Consider the following 19,720-nt stretch of genomic DNA (forward strand, 5'->3'; position numbering starts at 1 on the left):
TAGAAATTTAGGTCACTGACTACCTGAAACTTTTTTCTATCGAAACCACGGGAAAGAGCCTTTTCACATCTTTCCTGGTAACGCAAAAAAAATTACTCCATCAAATTTACAAGTTAATTTTCCTTCCGAGAGAATGGAGAAATAAAAGAATTGCACTGGCCGGGAATCGAACCCGGGCCTCCCGCGTGGCAGGCGAGAATTCTACCACTGAACCACCAGTGCCGACTGAAAATAAGTGAGAGACTAAAAATATATATAGTATATTGTACTACACAGTAAACATTTCATATCCTGATATTTTCCCTTAAACAATTACAACTTTTATAAATAGGTCCATATTGGTCAGTAAATGTTGATAATGAGTGAAGACAATAGATGCCATGCATACTTGCCTATGTAATCTTGAAAGAAGTTATTCACTGTCAGGTCGACCCTTCGCCTGAGGCGTTCCGATCGCGCGGTAATCAAAACAGTTAACGTAGCTCCCTCAGTCCCTTGTCACGATTACACCAACACTGTGTACTAGCGCTCAACATTACCCAACGCACTCCCTCGAAGAATTCAAATAAGTAATACAGTATTACTAGTAGTGGCCGCCTATACTATATAAAGTGAGCCTCGGAATACATGTCGACTGGCATTATGAACTGTTGGAATAAATTTATATAGCACATCATAGGCCTAATACTAATGGAAGTGAAGAATATTTTCATGGATTGTTAGCCATAACACAAGTCAAGTAAATCAGTATAGCCTAGGCCTAGTTGAATCAATCCAACCTTTCGGGTTAACCCCCCAACATGGACAACAGTAAACAACAGCTACTAATGATTCCGGACAGGGCTGGCGTGAAAAAATACCTTCGAGCAGGATCGTAAGTAGGATAAACTAATTTTAATAATAGGCTACTACTAGTTAGCCTTAACTTCATCCCTCACTTTAGTTTAGGCCTAGCCTACATTAAGGGCCCAGAACGGTAGCACAAGCCTTACTTAGCTAGCCTGTAACTGTTACAGTTTGTTGTTAGTGTTATACGGTATATTGGCAGATTAAGCAGAAAGAACTTAAGATTCAAATTTTGTGCACAAATTGGTGATTAATTGGACACATAGGACATAGACTTAAGTAATGTAATAATATGCCCTATAATAAAGGCTATCATTCAGCATCAGATATCAGGCCGGCAACTTCTAAAGTTATATTGTACTGTAGATACAAGGTAAAGAGCCACATGGAATTATGTATGGACAAACTGCCCATGACATTAGTAACCACACATTTCATCATTTTGATTAATTATGAAGGTATCATAAAATTGGTATTAGTACAGTAGATAGGAATTACCCAATGGTGGGGCTTATTCGCAGGGCAGCCCTGCGAATAGCCAGACACATACACCTTTTTCGCAGGGCAGCCCTGCGAATAGCTGGACACAAACATCTTATTCGCAGGGCAGCCCTGCGAATAGCCGGACACTAGTATCTTATTCACAGGGCAGCCCTGCGAACAGCCGGACACAGACACCTTATTTGCAGGGCTGCCCTGCGAACAGCCAGAAACATACACCTTATTCACAGGGCAGCCTTAGACTGGGTTAATGGGCTCAGTAACTTTTGGGGCTATTCGAGTTTGCTTTTGAGCACCAGCTGGCTTTTTGAGAGTCTTAATTGGGAGCTCCTATATTTGGGGAATTTATTGGCCTTTGGGATTCCTATCTTAATGCTGTTATGATTGGTTTTGGGCGCCTAGGGCCGTAAGATTGAACCAGTCTAGCATTAGTACCGCCAACAGAAGAAAATGTTATCCCTCATTTTCACCTTTTGTTTTTGCAGAGTGACTGCTCATTTGCATGTAAAGGTGTGGGGGGGGGGGAGTGTCACACCCTTGACCATATTGGCTTTCAGGCAATGTCGGCTTTTGGGGAATCCCAAGATAAGCTCCCTTAAAATAAGCTTTTAAAATTGAACTGCTGGGGTTCCAAAAATTAGCTTATGAAGTGGCTAAGACTATTTGAGCCCAAAAGGTTGGCTTTTTCAAGGCCCCTAAACTGACTGGTATCAATAGCAAAACCGGCCTTCCAAGCCCCTCAAATAAGGATTAAGTAGCTACCTATATTTGACGTTATGGGGCCATAAAGATTGGCATAATTGAGGACCCCAAAATTGACTTTTCAGAAGCCCTTTTTGCATCTCATAAATCTGGGAACTTGCAAAAGATTCAATCTCATGATTTGGGGCCAACTGTTCTATCCTTTCATATCCTTAATCACTGCCTACACCTAACTTTAGCAAGACTAGGCAGTGGCTAACCGTTGGTCAGTCCATTTAGCCTAGCCTAACAGTAACGCTTATGACATGTATTTTAGGCTATATATAGCCTACCTACGTTAGAACTTACGTACAGACTTAGGCCTGGGGCCTAGGCACCTAGGGCTGAATCGTAAATTTAATGTTAAAATTAATGTGTTTAATGTGTCAAAAACCATATTTTGCTAATAATTCATGACATTTAAAATGTAGCATCTGTAACATGTAAAATGTAGATTCTGATTTTGTAAGCCTGAAACTGAAAGACATGAAAGAACTTCGGGTTTGCGCGCCGAGGTCAAATGAATGACGTCACATCAAAAATGATGTCATCGAAAGCCAATAATATACCTATTTCCAAAATCGTCACAGCCCTGCAAATAAGGTGTCTGTGTACGTTATTCGCCGGGCTGCGAATAATCACTTCGTTACCCAATATCCACCACGTTTTGCTCACTTTTCTGAGTTATTTAGCAAGAGGATCCTTTTGACTAGTTTTTGTTTGTTTGTACATGTTTGTCTGTAAATACTGTAGGATCTACATAAAAAAGCTTCTGTAATTTCATTGAATGCTTAGTTTAGGCCAGGACAATTATGTGCCTTCTGTAAAACAAACCTAAGATGACAAACCCCTATGTGAGGAACTTGTTTATGATACTGTACCAAAGTTTCCCCAAACATCAAAAATGAAATGCTATTAATAGTGAAATTGCCCTAATTCCTTGTCAGAGAAATCAGTTGCATATTCAGATTAATAATCAACTTGAATTATTTTCTTTCTCTACAGGAAGAGAACAACAAAAGTTCGAGCATTTCATATAAGTTATGACAAAATCAACCAACGCAGTCCACCGAGAACTGCAAAGGGAACAGAACATGGTGGTAAAAAGGTATAGAGTTGCTTACTGACTTGCCACGCAATATGGTTTCTAACAGTTGTTTGCAGCTGATTGTGACGGGTATGGCCCCTAAACCTAAACAAGACAGATTAGTAGTCTCAACAATTAATTGGCTATGGATTGTATGGAATCAATAATTAATTAATACTAAGTGATTTAATCTTGAAATAGTCTGAAACAACTCAGTTCTTGCTTCTTCATTTTTGTGTAAAGAGATGGGGAGTGGAAGGACACTAATATGATTGAATTATCTTGTCTAAAGTAAAGTATGACAAGCTGCTGAGTTCCACATGGAAATTGAATCACCAGTTTTTCATTTTCTATATTTGCCGTCCATTAATGGACTGTAAAAATAGAAAATGAAAAACTGGTGATTAAATGCTTAACTGCTAAATTTAGCAGTGCTCACCTCGCAACTTTCTTAAAATGCTGTATGTCAGAACTTTCAAAGACTGTTCATATGCAATGTACACATATGTGGGGGGCGGGTGGGGGGATATTGCTCCAGATTATTAAAGGAGGACGTACTACGGTATCTACAGTAGATCTGTGCGGCATGTGAACCAGCCTGGATGTATACAGCTGGTTATAAATGCCTCATATATGATATACATATGTGTTATTTGTATATAAAGTTATTTCTGCCATGGTAGTCAACGATATGAATCTAACAATCCTTTTGGACATGAAAACTCAGGACTAAAATTTGGTATTATTTAGAAGGGCATTTATAAATGCTGTCTGAAGAATGTTATTACCCCAATTGGAGGATGTTGGGATGATGCATCAGACAATACTGTATGTTGAACCTGTAGACTTTATACATAGCTTTTCTTCTAATTGTTAAGGTTGACACTAGAAAGCGGTCGAAAGCACCCAAAAGTAGAAGTGGCACCAGCAAGTCTCAAGTTTTAACAACAAGTCATCCACCTAACCATGATACCAGCTACCAAGATGAAGGTACAGTGATAGGGTTGCTCCAGTACCTTAGACATCTGCCAGGGTGCACAATGATGGTTGTCTGGTTAAACCCCATATTCCTCAGTATCATCTTAGAGCCCCTCCAGTGTTAATGGAATTAGCCAAGTTATACAGTGGCAAAGAGATCAAGTATGCCTTGTTGTAAGTTTGTTCAATGCTCAGTCTTAACTTCAAGTTCTGGACATGTCAGAATTCAATGGATCCAAGAAATGTTGATTTGTTTCTGAGCCCTCAAAGCTGAAGAAGTTTATATCCCCTGACAGGGAGAAATGTTACCATATAAATTTTTAAACCTATGTGAAGCCTCCCAACATTATTTCTGATCCGATTTCCCCCTACCGCGGTTTATTAAATTAAACCGCAAATTAGTCATTACCTTTGTGCTAAAAGTGGAACATGTGATTAGCTACTGTATCTCCATTGGTGCTAGTGTTCTGTTGATGCTTTCTTATGCTAAGATCCCTTTTCAAGGTTAGTCTTTAAACTTGACCACAGTAGTCAGGTTGACTTCAAACATAGAATCAGATTGATTGATAACCCTACACACTTTTCCCAAACAAACTTATTTTAAAGCGTTGAATTGGTACAGCATTGTGGTATTGTTGTAACATAATGTAATTTGCATACAGTACTGTACTTCTATTGGTATTCAGTTTGTATTTATAATGAAACAAACTGTGCAATATATATATATAGCATATCTAAATTCTAAAATGTTTCTGTTGACCTTCATAGTGGCTACCAAGGATATGCAGACCATCAGTGGTAGACAGTCTGCACAGAATTCTTCAGACTGTGAAAACATATCTCCGAAGACCAATTCAAGAGTCGGGAATCTAACAAGGTCTTTCAGGAAGTCAGCACATGAAAAAACAGAGTCTGTCAGAAAGAACCATTGTGACACTTCGGTGGTAACTAGTGACGACGCAATCCATCCTGCTAAAGTTTTGCCAACAACAAAGAAATCGAGACAAGGTGACAGTATTAAACGGGGAAATCCAGTGTCAATTCACCCTTCTCCGAGTGGAACCAAGGAAGTGTCAGTTTTGTCCAAGGATGAAGATGCTGCTCAAGCTGCGTTGTCTTCGCCTCTCGTAAGATCGAGGCGGCGAAGGACAACGCAGTCAGAGGTAGAAAATGAGTCAGGCCTTCCAGAACAGTTTCCAAATGGTGCCAGTGCTCAAATAGTCGGCAACAGTGCATCAAGAACATCAGTGCACGTCCAACGTGGAGACGAAGATCCATCGGAATCTGAGGATGAGAATGTACGGAGCGGACAAGATGACTATTCGGATGAAGATAGTGATGTGGATGCAGACGCTGGCACTGTAAATCCTCCAATAAAGGACATAAGTGAGGTCCATCTTAGGAGACTAGAGGGAATGTCTCCGCTAGATTTAAGAGACGGGGATAGAAGTGGTGTTATAAGAAGTAGACTTGACAGTGAGTCAGGAGTGATGGACAGTCTTGGAAGAGACGAGGTAGAAAATGAATCCTTAAACTCTGGCAAAGGCAAGAGATCTTCAAGTAAATCTGGTAGTCAAAGGAGTAGAAGTGTAAGATCGACCAGGAACACAAAAACAATAAATAAAACTACGGGAAAGCCCACAAAAAAAATAAGTAGAACATCTAAAGAACAAATAATTGAAGACGATGAAGAAGACTTTCAAACGTCATCTGTCTCTGAGGTCGCTGACCCTGATGCCGGGGATTTATCTCGGAGAGAAACAAGTCAAACCATCGACAAATTGGTAACGCCGGAAAAAGTATCGGAAAGGAAAGCGAACAGCAGTAGCAGCAGACGTTACAGGAAACAGACCAATTCAGAAATTGGATATGTCGACGAGGGTAGCGAAAGCCTCGAAGAAGGGGCCAATCAAGAAGAAGCTAAGAAATTGGCTAAGCTACAGAGAAAGCTCGGAGGAATGTCTCCTCTCGATAGAACTCTGGTAGGTACCGATGACTAAGTTATTTTTATTTTCGCACTGGCTTCTCGATATGAATCTTGTGCAAATCTAACCACAATGATTATGAAGATAATTCAGTCACCTCTTTGCAAAATTGTGAAAGATGCTTGGTCTTCCTGACACTCCTATCTTCAAAATTGCAAGATGTCATTGGTTAATGTAGTGTGAGAGTTTTAGTCAGGTGAGATGTCATGTAACCTCTATATCAAACATCAAACGTGGATTATGTCTGAACTCTGACCATCCATGAAGAGCATAAAGAACTCTTTGTTTGAAATTTCTGATCATGATGTTACTTTAAAACTTGACTTATGAAAATAACTCATAATACTGATCACATTTGCTACCTTTATACTCTACAGGTACTACAGTATACTTCTCTATTAAATTTAACTTTTCAGTAGTCACCTGTCCTTTCATGTAAAAAGTGAAAGTCCAAAGTTTTGACATTTTCCTATCATATGAAGTGAAGGAAGAAATAAGCAAGCCTGTTGCATTTCAAGTTGGTATCCTGGATCCTCTGATAATCAATAGGAGAATCTACAGAATGGGTTCCCTTACTGGGGTGCAAGAACCCCCAGGAGGTGCGTGAGTCCATCCCAGGGGATTCGTGAGACATTTCTTAAAGTCAAAGCTAGAGTACTTTTTGTTGAACTAAAATCTGATATATCATATAATTTAGTAATGTACAAAAGTCATACCTATCTACAAACTCTACAATATTACACTATGAACTTGACCTTTAACAAAGCACTGTTATACTGTATGTACAGTATTATAGTATAATAATGACTCCGATCGTATCTCGAAAAGTTGGGGGTTCGTGAACAATTCTGTCTTCCACAGGGAGTTCGTGGGGGATCAAGTTAGGAAAACCCTGATCTACCATAGTACACATTGTATACTTGCAGACAGTACCACCTTTCAATTTCAAGTGACAATGCATTATAAATGTGCATATATATGCACCTCACTTCAGGATGGATTATTTTCACATGTTAAAAATGTTAATTACTAATTGCAAAAACAATTGGAATAAGTGATAATGATGAAAGCTGCTAATGATTACTGTACAGGATTTTTTTTTCATTATACTTCTGTTCAATTACCATTCATCAGGATTTACTGGCCAAGTCAAGAGCCCAACTTCGTTCTAATATGTCATCGTCATCCCCTTCTACGGTGACCAACTGGAAGGTCGCTGTCAAGCCGAACACCAACAAAGCGAAAGGCACAGAGAAAGGCAGTACCAGTGTTTCTAAGGCACATGGAAATAAGGTCAAATCCAGTCTAGTGAAAAAATCAAGGTCAGGCAAGGAGCTCAAGAAGAAAGCCATTGGGAATATGAAGACCATCACAACGCCCAAGATGGTTCTGGACTCTGATGTGGAGGTAGAGGAAACTGAGGATGAGGGACAGGTATTTTCCTCCGAGTCAGAAATGGGTAAGTAACAAAATGGTCAAATGTCATGGTCACCTCTGGTTTACATCATGCCGAAAAATACCCACACTTCTTACCCTTATAGACTGTTAATTTATACTACTGGCGTAGTATGGCAGCCTCCTGGTAGATTTTGGAGCTTACGAATAATGGTTGGTTGGTAATATTAACAACATCTAGGTTTTACAAACTAATTTGCAAGACGATTTGTATCAGACAAAGTTAGTAACTGAAAATTCAAACACAGTTTGAGAGAAGCACCACAAACTTCGAATTGCAGTTTGGCTCTCCTAACAATAGCCTACTTGTTTCTTCGCGCCTGTCGTTGCAGAGTGGAAAATCTATGTAGACCACATCTAGCTTGAATGTCAGTTCTGTCTCTTGGTAAAAATTGATGCAAATGCATTTTCATTTTTCAACTCGATTGGTGGAAGGAAACTGAATATGCATGTATGTAATTAACAAAACTGTACATTTTAAAGGACCCAAAACAATATATATATAGATTGTAATTGGTGTTTTTGTTGGAAATCCCATGAACATTGAATTTATGTTGGAACTTTTTGAACAGAAAGTGCTAGCATTATCAGTCTATTGTGTTATTTAGGGGAGAGCTAGGCTACACAGACAAACATAAGTGGCCCTCAAAAGTAGACTGTTGTTATTTTCATCGGGTAACCTGGCAAATTGACCACAATTAATTACGTTATTTATTCTGACATCACTTTAAGTCAATTGTTAAACTGCATCAAAGATGACTCTTTTTTTAGTTTTCATGGTTTACAATTTTAGATAGAGTACATTGGTATAATAGGCGAATGTGGTTTAATTTTGTTCTCTTTGTTCCTCCATTGTTTCAGACTAATTATTTTGTTCTATTAGCACAGTCGAATGTGTTCTGTAGCTAATCTGTTCTTTTGTTTGCTTTCACAGGTGACGAGGCTATCCCACCAATCAGTACCGCAAAACGAAAAAGCTCAGATTTGTGCGACCTGGATATTCTGTTGAATTGTATACAAGAAGAAGGCAAAATATCCAGGTACTATGGGAAATTCAATTTGAAACATTTGCAACATGTATAGCGTTTTCCATGAAACCCTTGCAATGGGGATCCCAGCCACACCCTTAATCAAAAGAAAGCACATCATATCATTCCTGTCAAGTTCCGCAAAATGATAAGCTGCAGACTCTGAAAATCGCTGAGAATTCCTCTTGAGGAAGCTCTGATGGACACTTCTGGGCAAAAGTACCTGCACATTCCATAATTCACACATAGTGTGACATAATTCAAACTAACATATAATGGTTTGACATATATCATCATAAACAGCACATTTTAGAAACGAAATGTCGCCCACCCTTCGTTTTGGTGACTTGACACATGTCTGGTCGTCAACCAATCAGATTCAAGCTTCTTTGAGTTATTTTCAAATCAAATTCAATCAACTGAGTTTAAGCTTTGAGCGTCGTCACTAGAAATGTATTCAAGTCTCCAAAATGGAATACACTGGACTTATAGCAACGATTTGTCTTGTAAAATTTTGAAGACGAGATCTATGGGAGACATATACACAATTAGCACATAGATTGAGATATGTTACAGCACTATACAAAATACTTTGGAGATTCTGTAAACAGGATAGATCAGGTGTAGTAGGACCCAGAGCATTATCTATGGCACTGTTGAGACCGATATGACAGCCCCCTTTGAGAGACACTGAAGAACCCCAATCGGTTGCATGTTCTTATTCAAAGGTTAGAATATCTTGGTCCAATCTGTACATTTATGGCACGGGCAACAAGACCCAGTCATTTTTCATAAACAGGAAACCAAGTCACTTTTCAAACAAGTTTTAACGATTTTGCAAACTTTCTCCTAACTCCGCACTTTGAAGGCAAAAGATATTTTTAGTTTGTTGAATAGTTACTATAAATATAACATAGTTGATTCCTGGATAAAATCAGTGTAGATTAATACTTGTATATGAAAAATCTACCATTCCAAAACAACTCTTCATTTGGTGAAATGAGAGCGAAACAAAAACAAACAAATAGAGATGGGAAAGCATCTAAATACTGTTCCAATATTAGTTTTTTTGCTTTTTCAGTTAAATCTTTTTTTTTCTCGGGTGAAACCATAGGAACTACATTATTTGCTGTACATTATTTCTTAAGGCATTTTTTTTCCTCCTTTGTAGAAATGACATGAAAAACAAAAGGTTGAAGACTGTTCATGACAAGATAATCAGTGACACTACAGACGATATTCTCGAATTGGTAAGATAACTTCCATCTTTGTGCTTCTGGAACCGAGAGGGGTGGTGGGGGTTGGGGAGAGGAGGGATGAGAACAAATATATTTCTGTGATAAAGATAAGTCTTGTAGCATCTGTGGCTGCAGTGTTGTGTTTTTTTTGCCATGCTCTGTGTAGCGTCTTACCATAATTATGACATGGAATGAATGCCAACCAGATTGAAAAGAAGCATGAAAGTGGCACGGTCCACGTAAATGTCAATATAGAGTAAAATGACAGTGGTCCAGTCTGGTCTCAAAATGGTCTCAAAGAGTAATATTAAATTGCAGTGGGACAGTCTTTGGCTGTCAGTTAAAAATTTAATATATTATAATAATCTAATCTAATATGTTATTATAATATAATCTCTTTGATGGACAGATTTATGTAACAGAAGAAAAAAAAAGCCTAAAGAAATGAATCATAAATCTAATAAAATAAAGTCTAAAAAATACCAACAGCTATATATAGAGGAATAATTTCTTCCTGCGAGTTGTGGAGGTGAGGATGAGGGTTGGTGGGGGTGGGGGGGGGGAGGTAAAAGAGGGAAGAAAGGCAAAGACTATGGGTGTTGAGGAATGGTATGGTAACACCTTTAAAGAATCTTGAAGAATCTTTTTACAGCATCACCTGTTCTTCAATATCATAATCTAATAAAATAAAGTCTAAAAAATAACCACCAGCTATGTACAGAGGAATAATTTCTTCCTGCGAGTTTGGGAGGTGGGGATGAGGGTTTGGGAGGGAGGTACAAGAGATAGCAAGGCAAAGGCGTTGGGTGTTGAGGAATGGTATTGTAACACCTTTAAAGAATCTTGCAGAATCTTTCATTATTCTTTCTACAGCATCATGTGTTCTGCAACTTCATCTGTGTACAAAACCTGCATAAACTTACATGATTTTGGATAATTTGTGTACACAGTATGACACAAAATGAATAGCTACTGTATGCAAACTAATCAAAAGTAAAAAACAAAAATAATAATTAACGTTAAGCTTGAAACCGCTGAAAGTCCATTTATAAGGGCACTGGTCTAATCAGGGAAGTGAGAAAATAAGGCTGTTTTATTGCTGTACTCAAAAGTTATTGACATGTAACTTGTTATTACAAAAACTTCAGCATATCTGAACATTGTCATTTTTTGAATGAAATTATTTTAACTTTTCTTTTTTGTTTTTTCCTTGGATAGCTTGAATTAAAGGTTCAACTGAAACGTATCATCCTCTCGGAAAAGAAAACCCAAACGGAAGTAACGAAGAAGAGAAAAGAGTTATTGGAGCTCCAGCAACATCAGAGAAGGTTGGTGTCACATGAATCGTCAATAGCACACACCATTGTCATCTTATATATTGTCTTCTTCAGTCTTTAGTCCTCTTCTTTAACTCTCTACAGAGGATGCTCAATGCTCTGATTTATTCAACCCCTCCCTCTCTCTCCCCCCACCCCATGTATTCATATTGAGCTTGAACAATAGCAACTAAGCCCATTTCATAATTCCGTCATCAGATGTATTGTATTCATCAATGTACTGTCAAGAAGACAAATCAGTGGACCAAATACTAATACTGATCAGCTTTAGACCAATGAATGAGACAAGTTTTGAGAAGCTATGATTGGCTGATTTTGAATTGTGCAGCTTCAAGTTAAGCCCGGGTCACATCTGCGCGATCCAACACGCGATTCAACTCGCAACTAAAATCACGCGCATTAGAAAAGTTGCTTCTGAGAAGTTGCGCTGATTAGGACATTGCTCTATTGCAAATCAACCCATATCAACGGCGCAACTTTTATTGCGCAACAAGTTGATACCCGTGTCTAACTACGCGATTCAACCTTCAATTGTATTGCGAGTTGAATGGTGTGTTGAATAGCGCAGATGTGACCCGGGCTTTATTCAACTCAATTAAATTCAAATTTATTTCTTATGTTATCATACAGAAAAAAGACATAACACACAGGAACATTGGAGTGGCTCACATTGTGCTTCTTCCCCAGCATCTTGGTGATGCTACTTAATATGGTGACTTCAGGCAAAACTTGTGTCTTGATATATCATAGTCCAAGAAGATAAGAACAATATGATTTATCATAGTCAAAGAAGATAAGAACAATATGAGTTTTAGTAATACATCTACAGCTATTTCAATTGTCATGTTATTCACCATTGAAATGTACTAAATGTCCGGTAATGCTCCTGTTATAGTCCTGAAATGAGGATGGCTGTTTGTCACGGGTTACGTAAGGCGGTGGACAGGAAATGAAGACAATAATGGCTCGGTTGTAGAGTTTGGGACAGTTGTTGAGCAACTCCCGGTTCTTCAGTTGGCAGCAAAACATGTGGGAACATGAACTTACCCTGGGCAGTAACACACGTTTGGGAACACTAAGTTATCCTGGGCTGTAACACACGTTTGGGAACAAGAAGTTACCTGATGGGCTATAACAAACGTTTGGGAACAAAAAGTTACCCTGAGCTATAACACACATTTGGTAAGTTACCCTGTGGACACATGTGGGAACACCCAGTAACCCAACTTTCAGTACAGAAAAATATCCAGGAACACACAGTAGCCACCTTTTACTAAATTCAGGCAGGAAACACACAGTATAACTGCACGGTACGTAGGAGTGTGTCGTCACTATTGCATCGACATAATAATAATGGGCCACGCCACAATTGCTGCTACTGTTTTTTATATTAGCCCGCATCATCTCAGGCAAACATTCCATCCAAACACACTGAATGAATGTCAATTGAAGTTAAGCAATTTTACTTGCATAGTCCAGTTGACTATGCATAGTCCAGTTGACCTGGCATTCCCTCACGGCCTTGCCCATGACACACCCATTACTTATTTACATACGGTATGCATGTATTCCATCTGGCTATGTGACACTGTTGGCTATTCAGTATTGTCCTAAATGTTCATATAAGATCGAAATGTTGTTTTATGAATATTAAAAACTGAACCAGAGCATGTTCAAAACTTTTTTTCTGTTTTTTTCTTCTTACCTCCATAAACTGTCCAGTTCAAAAGCCATTTTCCAAAATTGTCCCGACGGCAATCGGGGTTTGAATTATTTATTTACTACATATCTGTCATACCACTTGCTACACATTTCTTATTTACGGCTTGGCTTGCCTATAAAGAGTGGTTATTCTGTGTAAATTGTCAGATTCAAAGCACCAGGGGTGCACTCTGTACAATCATAACACTTGGTTAATACGCCCTCAATGACCTTATACAAAGCCAATATATACGCATTTACACACCAGTAGAATCACTGTGGTTGAGTGGTACGGACTTTGGTCTGTGACACAAGATCCGGGGGTTCGATTACTACCTTCGTCTGATGAGTCCCAAAGGACAAAACCAGTCGGGGAGCGGAATTTTTCTGGTGTTATTCTTTATTTATTTACTATATATATGTAATTGAAATCGTAGTGAGTTGGAAAATATATATATACACATATATATACATACATACACTACTACATACCTTGTGGTATACATATGTATATATATATATATATACATATATATATATATATATACTGTATATACATATATAAATATATATATATAGATATAGATACATATAAACATACACTACAACATACCTTGTGGTGTATGATTGTAACATAAAAGATCTGACAGTAATTTTACTGTTTGTGTGAGCATTATGGCAAAGACTTAAGGATGTCGTTTGTACAGATGTATAATTTGTTGTCTTCGATCACAGGACAACTATTAAGAGAAGTAGGTACCCGAGATCTTTGTTTTGGTGGCAGATGTCAGAGCAAAAAATAGACAATGAGAAAGTAACTGGAAAATTAATTTATAAGCAAATTTATCAAAGAGCAAAGAAATCTAAGATTTGGCCAGAACAGGATTTAAACATTAGCCCTCGGTGAGTCTATAAGGTACGAGGAAAAGAGAGACAACAAAAAACAGAAACGAAAAGGGCAAAACAATTTCAACCCATGTCACTCTGATATTTTCAAAGCTTAAGAAGAACACTTAGTAAGTGTAACAGAATCTGGCGAGGAAATGAAAAGACATCGATGGCAGTTAGCAAGAATGTCTGAACTCAGGAAGAAACTGAAACTCCAAATAAATTTGTACCAATTAAGCAACCACGTATTGTGCCCATTTCAGAAGCTGTCGACGATGTTTCATGTCGGAAGAATCATAACATATATCTCTCCTCTCCTTTTTTTTTTTTTACTCCTCTCCTCTTAAAGTGCCTTACTGTGCTCCGTCTGCTTCCTGTCCGTTTCAATTACCCTGTAAATCCGTAACATGATAATCTAAGTCTTTATTGGTGACATTCAACCCAGCTGTTAGCAGTATCAAAGCTCTTAAGATTTGCCTCCTGGTAATTGGCGCATAATCTGATCTTACACTGTAACATGAGACATTAAGCTTAATGTTTGGGCCCACTCTTAAAGCTCTGCCTATGACACTCTAAATATAAAATATATGTATTTCAACAACAACAAAAAAGAATAAAAATATATATATAGATAAAAGGAATAAAAATATAAAAAATCCGGAAAGTAATACTGCAACATTTACTTTGAAGAATTGACGGAGAATTTTTTTCCTATATTGCGACATTTGGTAAAAACTAGAAAAATGACACAAACTTAGAATTGTTTGTCTCGACCCTCTGTGTGAGTAGACCAATATTTTGCTGTCAACCATTTCATCACTTGGATCTGTCAGCCATTCGATTACAACATTGCACACTGTATTGGTGGTATACTGTCCTGTCTATTGGAACGATCTGTGTGACCATTTTTTTTTTGGTGATAAAAGTAACTCTTGCCTTCAAGGAGTCAGTGAAAGCCAGACACAGTCCTATTCAGTACATCCCATGTTTGTTCATGGTAGCAATCCAGTTAAACTTTTCAAAGTATTGCTTCTATACCCTTGTACAGAATTAATGAAAACCAAAGAATTTTGAAGATTGGTTTCATTTTTTATTTTCTCTCATTAAAAAAAAAATTTGGGGGGGGGGCTATTACACAAATAACCAGTCCGGCAAGAATAACCTTTGACCGTTGTCTTAGTTTACAGTGATTGAGCAGTGTTCAATGTTTGTTGGTATAGGATGCTTTCAAGCCTCAGGCCCTGCATAGCCTATACCCCGATAAGTGCAAAGATCGTCGGCTAGATTGAGATCTTGCTTCCCTCTGCATCTGAAATACCTGCAGCCTGTAGAGAAACCCTGCTCCTCACCTTTTTTCTTTATCCGTTTTGTCAATTTGTAGTCTCCATGGAAGAATATCGGATGTTAAGAAGATGAAGGAGAGCGCCACCAATGACAACGCTAATGAAGAGGAGATCGAGGAGTTTCTTAACTCATTAGGCAATCTCTACAAGGAGGATGCCAGCAGTATGTCATGTGGTGGCAACTAATGGCGACAAAAGGTTGTGTCAGGTGGTAACTGACTAGACAAGTCGAATTCCTGTGAAATCGCATCAGCATACTGAATAACTTAAAGGCATTGAAGACTCGCCCCAAACTGCATGCCACCCTCTGAAAAAGTTAAATTTCCGGTGCTTGCAAATGACGTTTTCTTCTTGTCGCTACAAAATGCAGACAGTAATGAAACGTGATACCTTGTTATCTTTTATCTAGACCTGAGATGTCCATCGCTGCTATGTACACTGTGTTGTGGGTATTGACCGTAGCTGTATGTATTGACTGTACTCTGGTGTCTAATTACCGACGGTAGCAAGCTGTGTGTGTATTTTCTGGGATCGATGGTGGTGTCTTAACACTTTTGTTACACCTCATTCGAAACTAGGTCAGATTACCGGCATGAGACGTTACTTTGTGCGCGAGTCTTCACACCCTTTAACTCTGTAAATAGCTTAGCAAATGTTAGAAAAAATTATGCCCAGCTGTGGGTATTTCTTTGAGGAACAAAATAATTAACGGTAGTGTGATGATGTTGCAAAATATATCTCTTATAGCTGAATTAAACCTGCTGTTTTGTCATGGATGGAACACCAGTTGTTAAGACTATATTTCTAGTTTTGGAAGGGAAGTTGCAGTGATTGCCATTTTTTTTTAAATCCAGCAATGTGGTGTTGTACTGGTGTTAGTTCTGCTCCTCTCTGGCAATCAGCTAAGAAATAAATTTATCAATATGATATTTGTAAAAAGGATGATAAATACAAAGTCATTGCAATTTTTGCTGTCAGACCCTTATTCTCCTGTAAACATTGGTACCCCCCCCCCCCCGTGACATGCTAGAATGACCACACAACATCATCAGATGTGTTGAAGTTTTATAACTCTTTAGGGCAGGGTTCTCTAACTGGGGTGCATAAACCCCCAGGGGTTGCGTGAGTCCATCTCAGGGGGTGCGTGAGACGTTTCTGAAAGTCAAAACTAGAGTAACTAAAATCTGATATATCATATAATTAAGTAATGTACAAAAGTCGTACCTATCGAAAAACTCTACAATATTACACTATGAACTTGATCTTTTCTTTTACAAAGCACTGCTATACGTATTATAGTAAAATAATGACTCAGATCGTGTCTCGAAAAGTTGGGGGTTCGTGGACAACTCTGACATCCACAAGGGGTTTGGTGGGGAATAAAGTTAGGGAAACCCTGGCAACAGTCTGAAACTTTTATCCCTAAGGCCCTGAACTACCATGGAGACAGAGCCAAAGAGACTTTGCTAATGTTTTGCAATTTTGATTTCTCTTTCAGTGTTGTCTACTGAGATACCCATGTAAACAACAGATGTGACTTCAATTTATTGCTTACAGGCATGACTATAGGGACCTTGTCTTACCTGTGTGCCTCCCCCTCCCCCCCCCCCCTCATGGAACTTACACTTTGTGGCCCCCTGTGTCATTAATTACGGTTGGCCATGTCTATGGTACATCAACTTCGTTTGTTTTGTATTGCATGTTCAACAGCTTCTCATACCAAACCTGTGTGTTGTCTTAACATTGTTTTATATGATTGAAATACCACATCAATAAGTTAAGATGTAATATCTCAAACAGCATTTGACTTGTATCTTTATATATATTTACATGATGATGCAGTCAAGTATGTCTTCCACTGTTATTCTTTCACATGTTATATTGTCAAACCTCCAAGGATTGTTTAACTAAAAGACACGTGTGGATTTTGATGAATTGTTCACACTATCAGACACCTTTGAGGTCCTTGGTATGATATATTTACTTGATGCCTGCTCCCCATGCCTGCCACAGTTTCATACCGATGATGTTCTTCTGTTTATGAATTTATAATCTGTGCTTTGTTTTGAAATTTAAAGAGCTGCCATTTGTGTTTTGAATTTGCTACTGTCTGGTGTTACCATACTCAACTATGAAAGGAAAGATAAGGGTCCCTGAGAAAAAGAAATCTATGTTTTTTTTTGTCAAAATTAAAATCATATCACATATGATGACATTAATCATAACCCTAAGGTTTGAAAATTCAGAAATGAAATATGACATTAACTTTGTGGGACACAAACAAAATGCTTAGTTTATCTAAATAGGTAATTACTCTAAATGTAGGAGCAGCCAACTAAATTTTTCCACAAAAGACTTCTAAGTTCGTTTGATTTATTATCCAGTAATCTGTGAAGATAACGTGGCTTGGAGTACAACCCAAGTGCAAGCTGCAGCTTTTCAAATTTATGATAGCAAAAGTTTGAAATGAAAATACAACAAACGTTATGTATTGTATGACTGGTTATTGATCATATGCATGGGGGCCTGCAGGAATTCAACAATGGGTGGTAGTGGGGGGGGGGTCCATGGAAATTCGCTTGACATTCGGTCCCACTCCCTTGCCCCTGCCCAGCTTTACCGCACTCAACCAGAGCCTGTGGTTAGACCATGTCCACTAGACAGCTGCCTAATGAGAACGATCATTTAATGTGCCTTATTAATGTATAAGACATTGTAAAAATTGTAATAAACAAAGAATTGCAGAGAAAACTCAAGCACTAGTAAAGACTTGCTAAGAGCGGTAGCATACGTATATATATATAAATATTTACATAAATATATATAATTGAAATCGTAATATTATATATATATATACCCCTGTGACTATCATGGCAACATTGGCTCAGTCCCGCATGCTTCTAATCAGAGTTGAGAGCAATTGTACTATTCAAATATGCTAATTTCAATACCACCAAATCTATTGTTAGTGTTAGACTTTATTCAGTTTGTCTGGCCAAATATTACCCCTAACCCCTGGAGCACCCTTCTGTTATGACAAAATAAAATTCTGTCGCTGGACTTGTTGTCAGATGGGTCTATGTTTACAGAGGATTTGCATTCAAGGTTTTCTCGCGCAAACTTTGAGGATTTTACGCCCGAAGTTTCGGGGCCAAATTCTGTCCCAATATTTGAAAATGATTCCACATTGCCCCAAATATGCTAGAAAAGAATCCGAACGTCTCATTATTTGGGTCAAAGCAATTTTATTTTCACCCTCAAGGTCCGTTGGTTTCATCTAGAGAGTCATTTTGATAATTGAACCCTTTCCGTGCTTGCCTTGTGAAAGTTTCTCTCCTTTTTCTGTTGCTGTTGGAAGAAATGAAACGGATGTAACTGTATCACATGAATGTATCACAAATTAAGCATTCTGTGATATTCAGATAATAGTTTAGAGTATGAGTGTAAAAGTTATAACATGAATGACATTGCATAGCCTATAGTGAAGTTATTTCATCTCAATCGCTGACCTCTCTACTCATTTCATTTCTTCACTTCTGCCTCTCCCATCCTCTCCTCTGCCCTGTATTCTCCTCTTTATTCCTCTCTTCTCATTTCATTTCTTCTCTTCTCCCTCTCCCATCCTCTCCTCTGTCCTCTACTCTCCTCTTTTCTCCTCTTCTAATCTCCTATATTCAGTCTTCTCCTCGTTCATCTCCTGTCATTCCTCACATTCCATCAAACATATTACCACAACAATGTATACGAGCCTCTCTTGAAGGAATTTGTAATCAGAATGGAACTGCTCGGTGTCAACCAAGTCTAAGTTAGGTATGGAGGAGGGGGAGGGTGTGGTAACGTTTTAAAATCGATATTTAAACATTCATTTAAAATACCTTAGTTTTTCTAGGTTGGGGAAAGACAATCCCCTTTGACGACGTTGAGTTCATGAACAGTAGACTCCGATAAAGTAGAAGATGATACTCCATTGCTAAGAAGACGGTTCAATGCAAGATGTTTTCATCCCCTCCTCCCTCCCCCCCACCCCCATGTTTGTACATAGAGAGTGACGCAGAGATAAATATTTAAAAAAAATGAATACTGCATTCAATTTCTTTTCTTTGATTGAGAAATGGCACATAATCATTAAAGGTAATAGTTCATGCTCTTTCTGTAATTATTTTATTATTATTATTGTTATTCTATTATGATTATTATTGTTATTATTATAATTGTTATTATTATTATTATTGTTTTCAAATATGACATAACACGTTCCTTGTACCCAACGGAAACGTTTTTGTACAATACAAGATTAACTATCTTTGCATATATTTCTCATTACTGTTCCTCTTTTCTGTTTTCACAGATTCAGTGGAAATTGTCACAAAATGACTTTCATTTTGATGTGAACTTTCCAGTCCTCTCTACGTGCCCACCTGCTTAATTTGGTTGTTTTTTCGATCACCCCTCCCCCATACAAAAAAAAATATTTAAAAAAAAAGTCAAACTGGCTTTCATATATACTTTATGACAGCGCCTAATCCCAAACATGATTTGGAACATTCATTTAAAACATACGCCCTCAGTTTATAAGCATCCTACTTTCTTTT

General features: G+C 38.1%; 1 protein-coding gene and 1 non-coding gene across 2 annotated transcripts; one reads left to right on the forward strand and one right to left on the reverse strand.

The window, feature by feature from the left end:
• Positions 1–151: 151 nt before the first annotated feature.
• Trnag-gcc (transfer RNA glycine (anticodon GCC)) lies at positions 152–222 on the reverse strand. Its single transcript has one exon. It is a non-coding gene; the product is annotated as a tRNA-Gly (tRNA).
• Positions 223–499: 277 nt separating this feature from the next.
• Positions 500–19,439, forward strand: LOC139968982 (uncharacterized). The gene is made up of 9 exons (XM_071973639.1): positions 500–874; positions 3,094–3,196; positions 4,054–4,165; positions 4,922–6,135; positions 7,273–7,597; positions 8,528–8,633; positions 9,793–9,871; positions 11,078–11,187; positions 15,167–19,439. Exons 1-9 carry the CDS (start codon positions 801–803, stop codon positions 15,312–15,314), a joined length of 2,271 nt encoding a protein of 756 aa, XP_071829740.1. The 5' UTR covers positions 500–800; the 3' UTR covers positions 15,315–19,439.
• Positions 19,440–19,720: the final 281 nt, after the last annotated feature.

Source organism: Apostichopus japonicus, chromosome 6 (genome assembly GCF_037975245.1).
Source record: "Apostichopus japonicus isolate 1M-3 chromosome 6, ASM3797524v1, whole genome shotgun sequence".
Taxonomy (NCBI): Eukaryota; Metazoa; Echinodermata; class Holothuroidea; order Aspidochirotida; family Stichopodidae; genus Apostichopus; species Apostichopus japonicus.

Coding starts and splice junctions, on each gene's coding strand:
- LOC139968982 (XM_071973639.1), top strand. CDS start 801: ATGGACAACAGTAAACAACAGCTACTAATGATTCCGGACAGGGCTGGC. Junction 8,634..9,792: donor GAAGAAGGCAAAATATCCAG/GTACTATGGGAA, acceptor CCTCCTTTGTAG/AAATGACATGAAAAACAAAA. Junction 9,872..11,077: donor CAGACGATATTCTCGAATTG/GTAAGATAACTT, acceptor TTCCTTGGATAG/CTTGAATTAAAGGTTCAACT.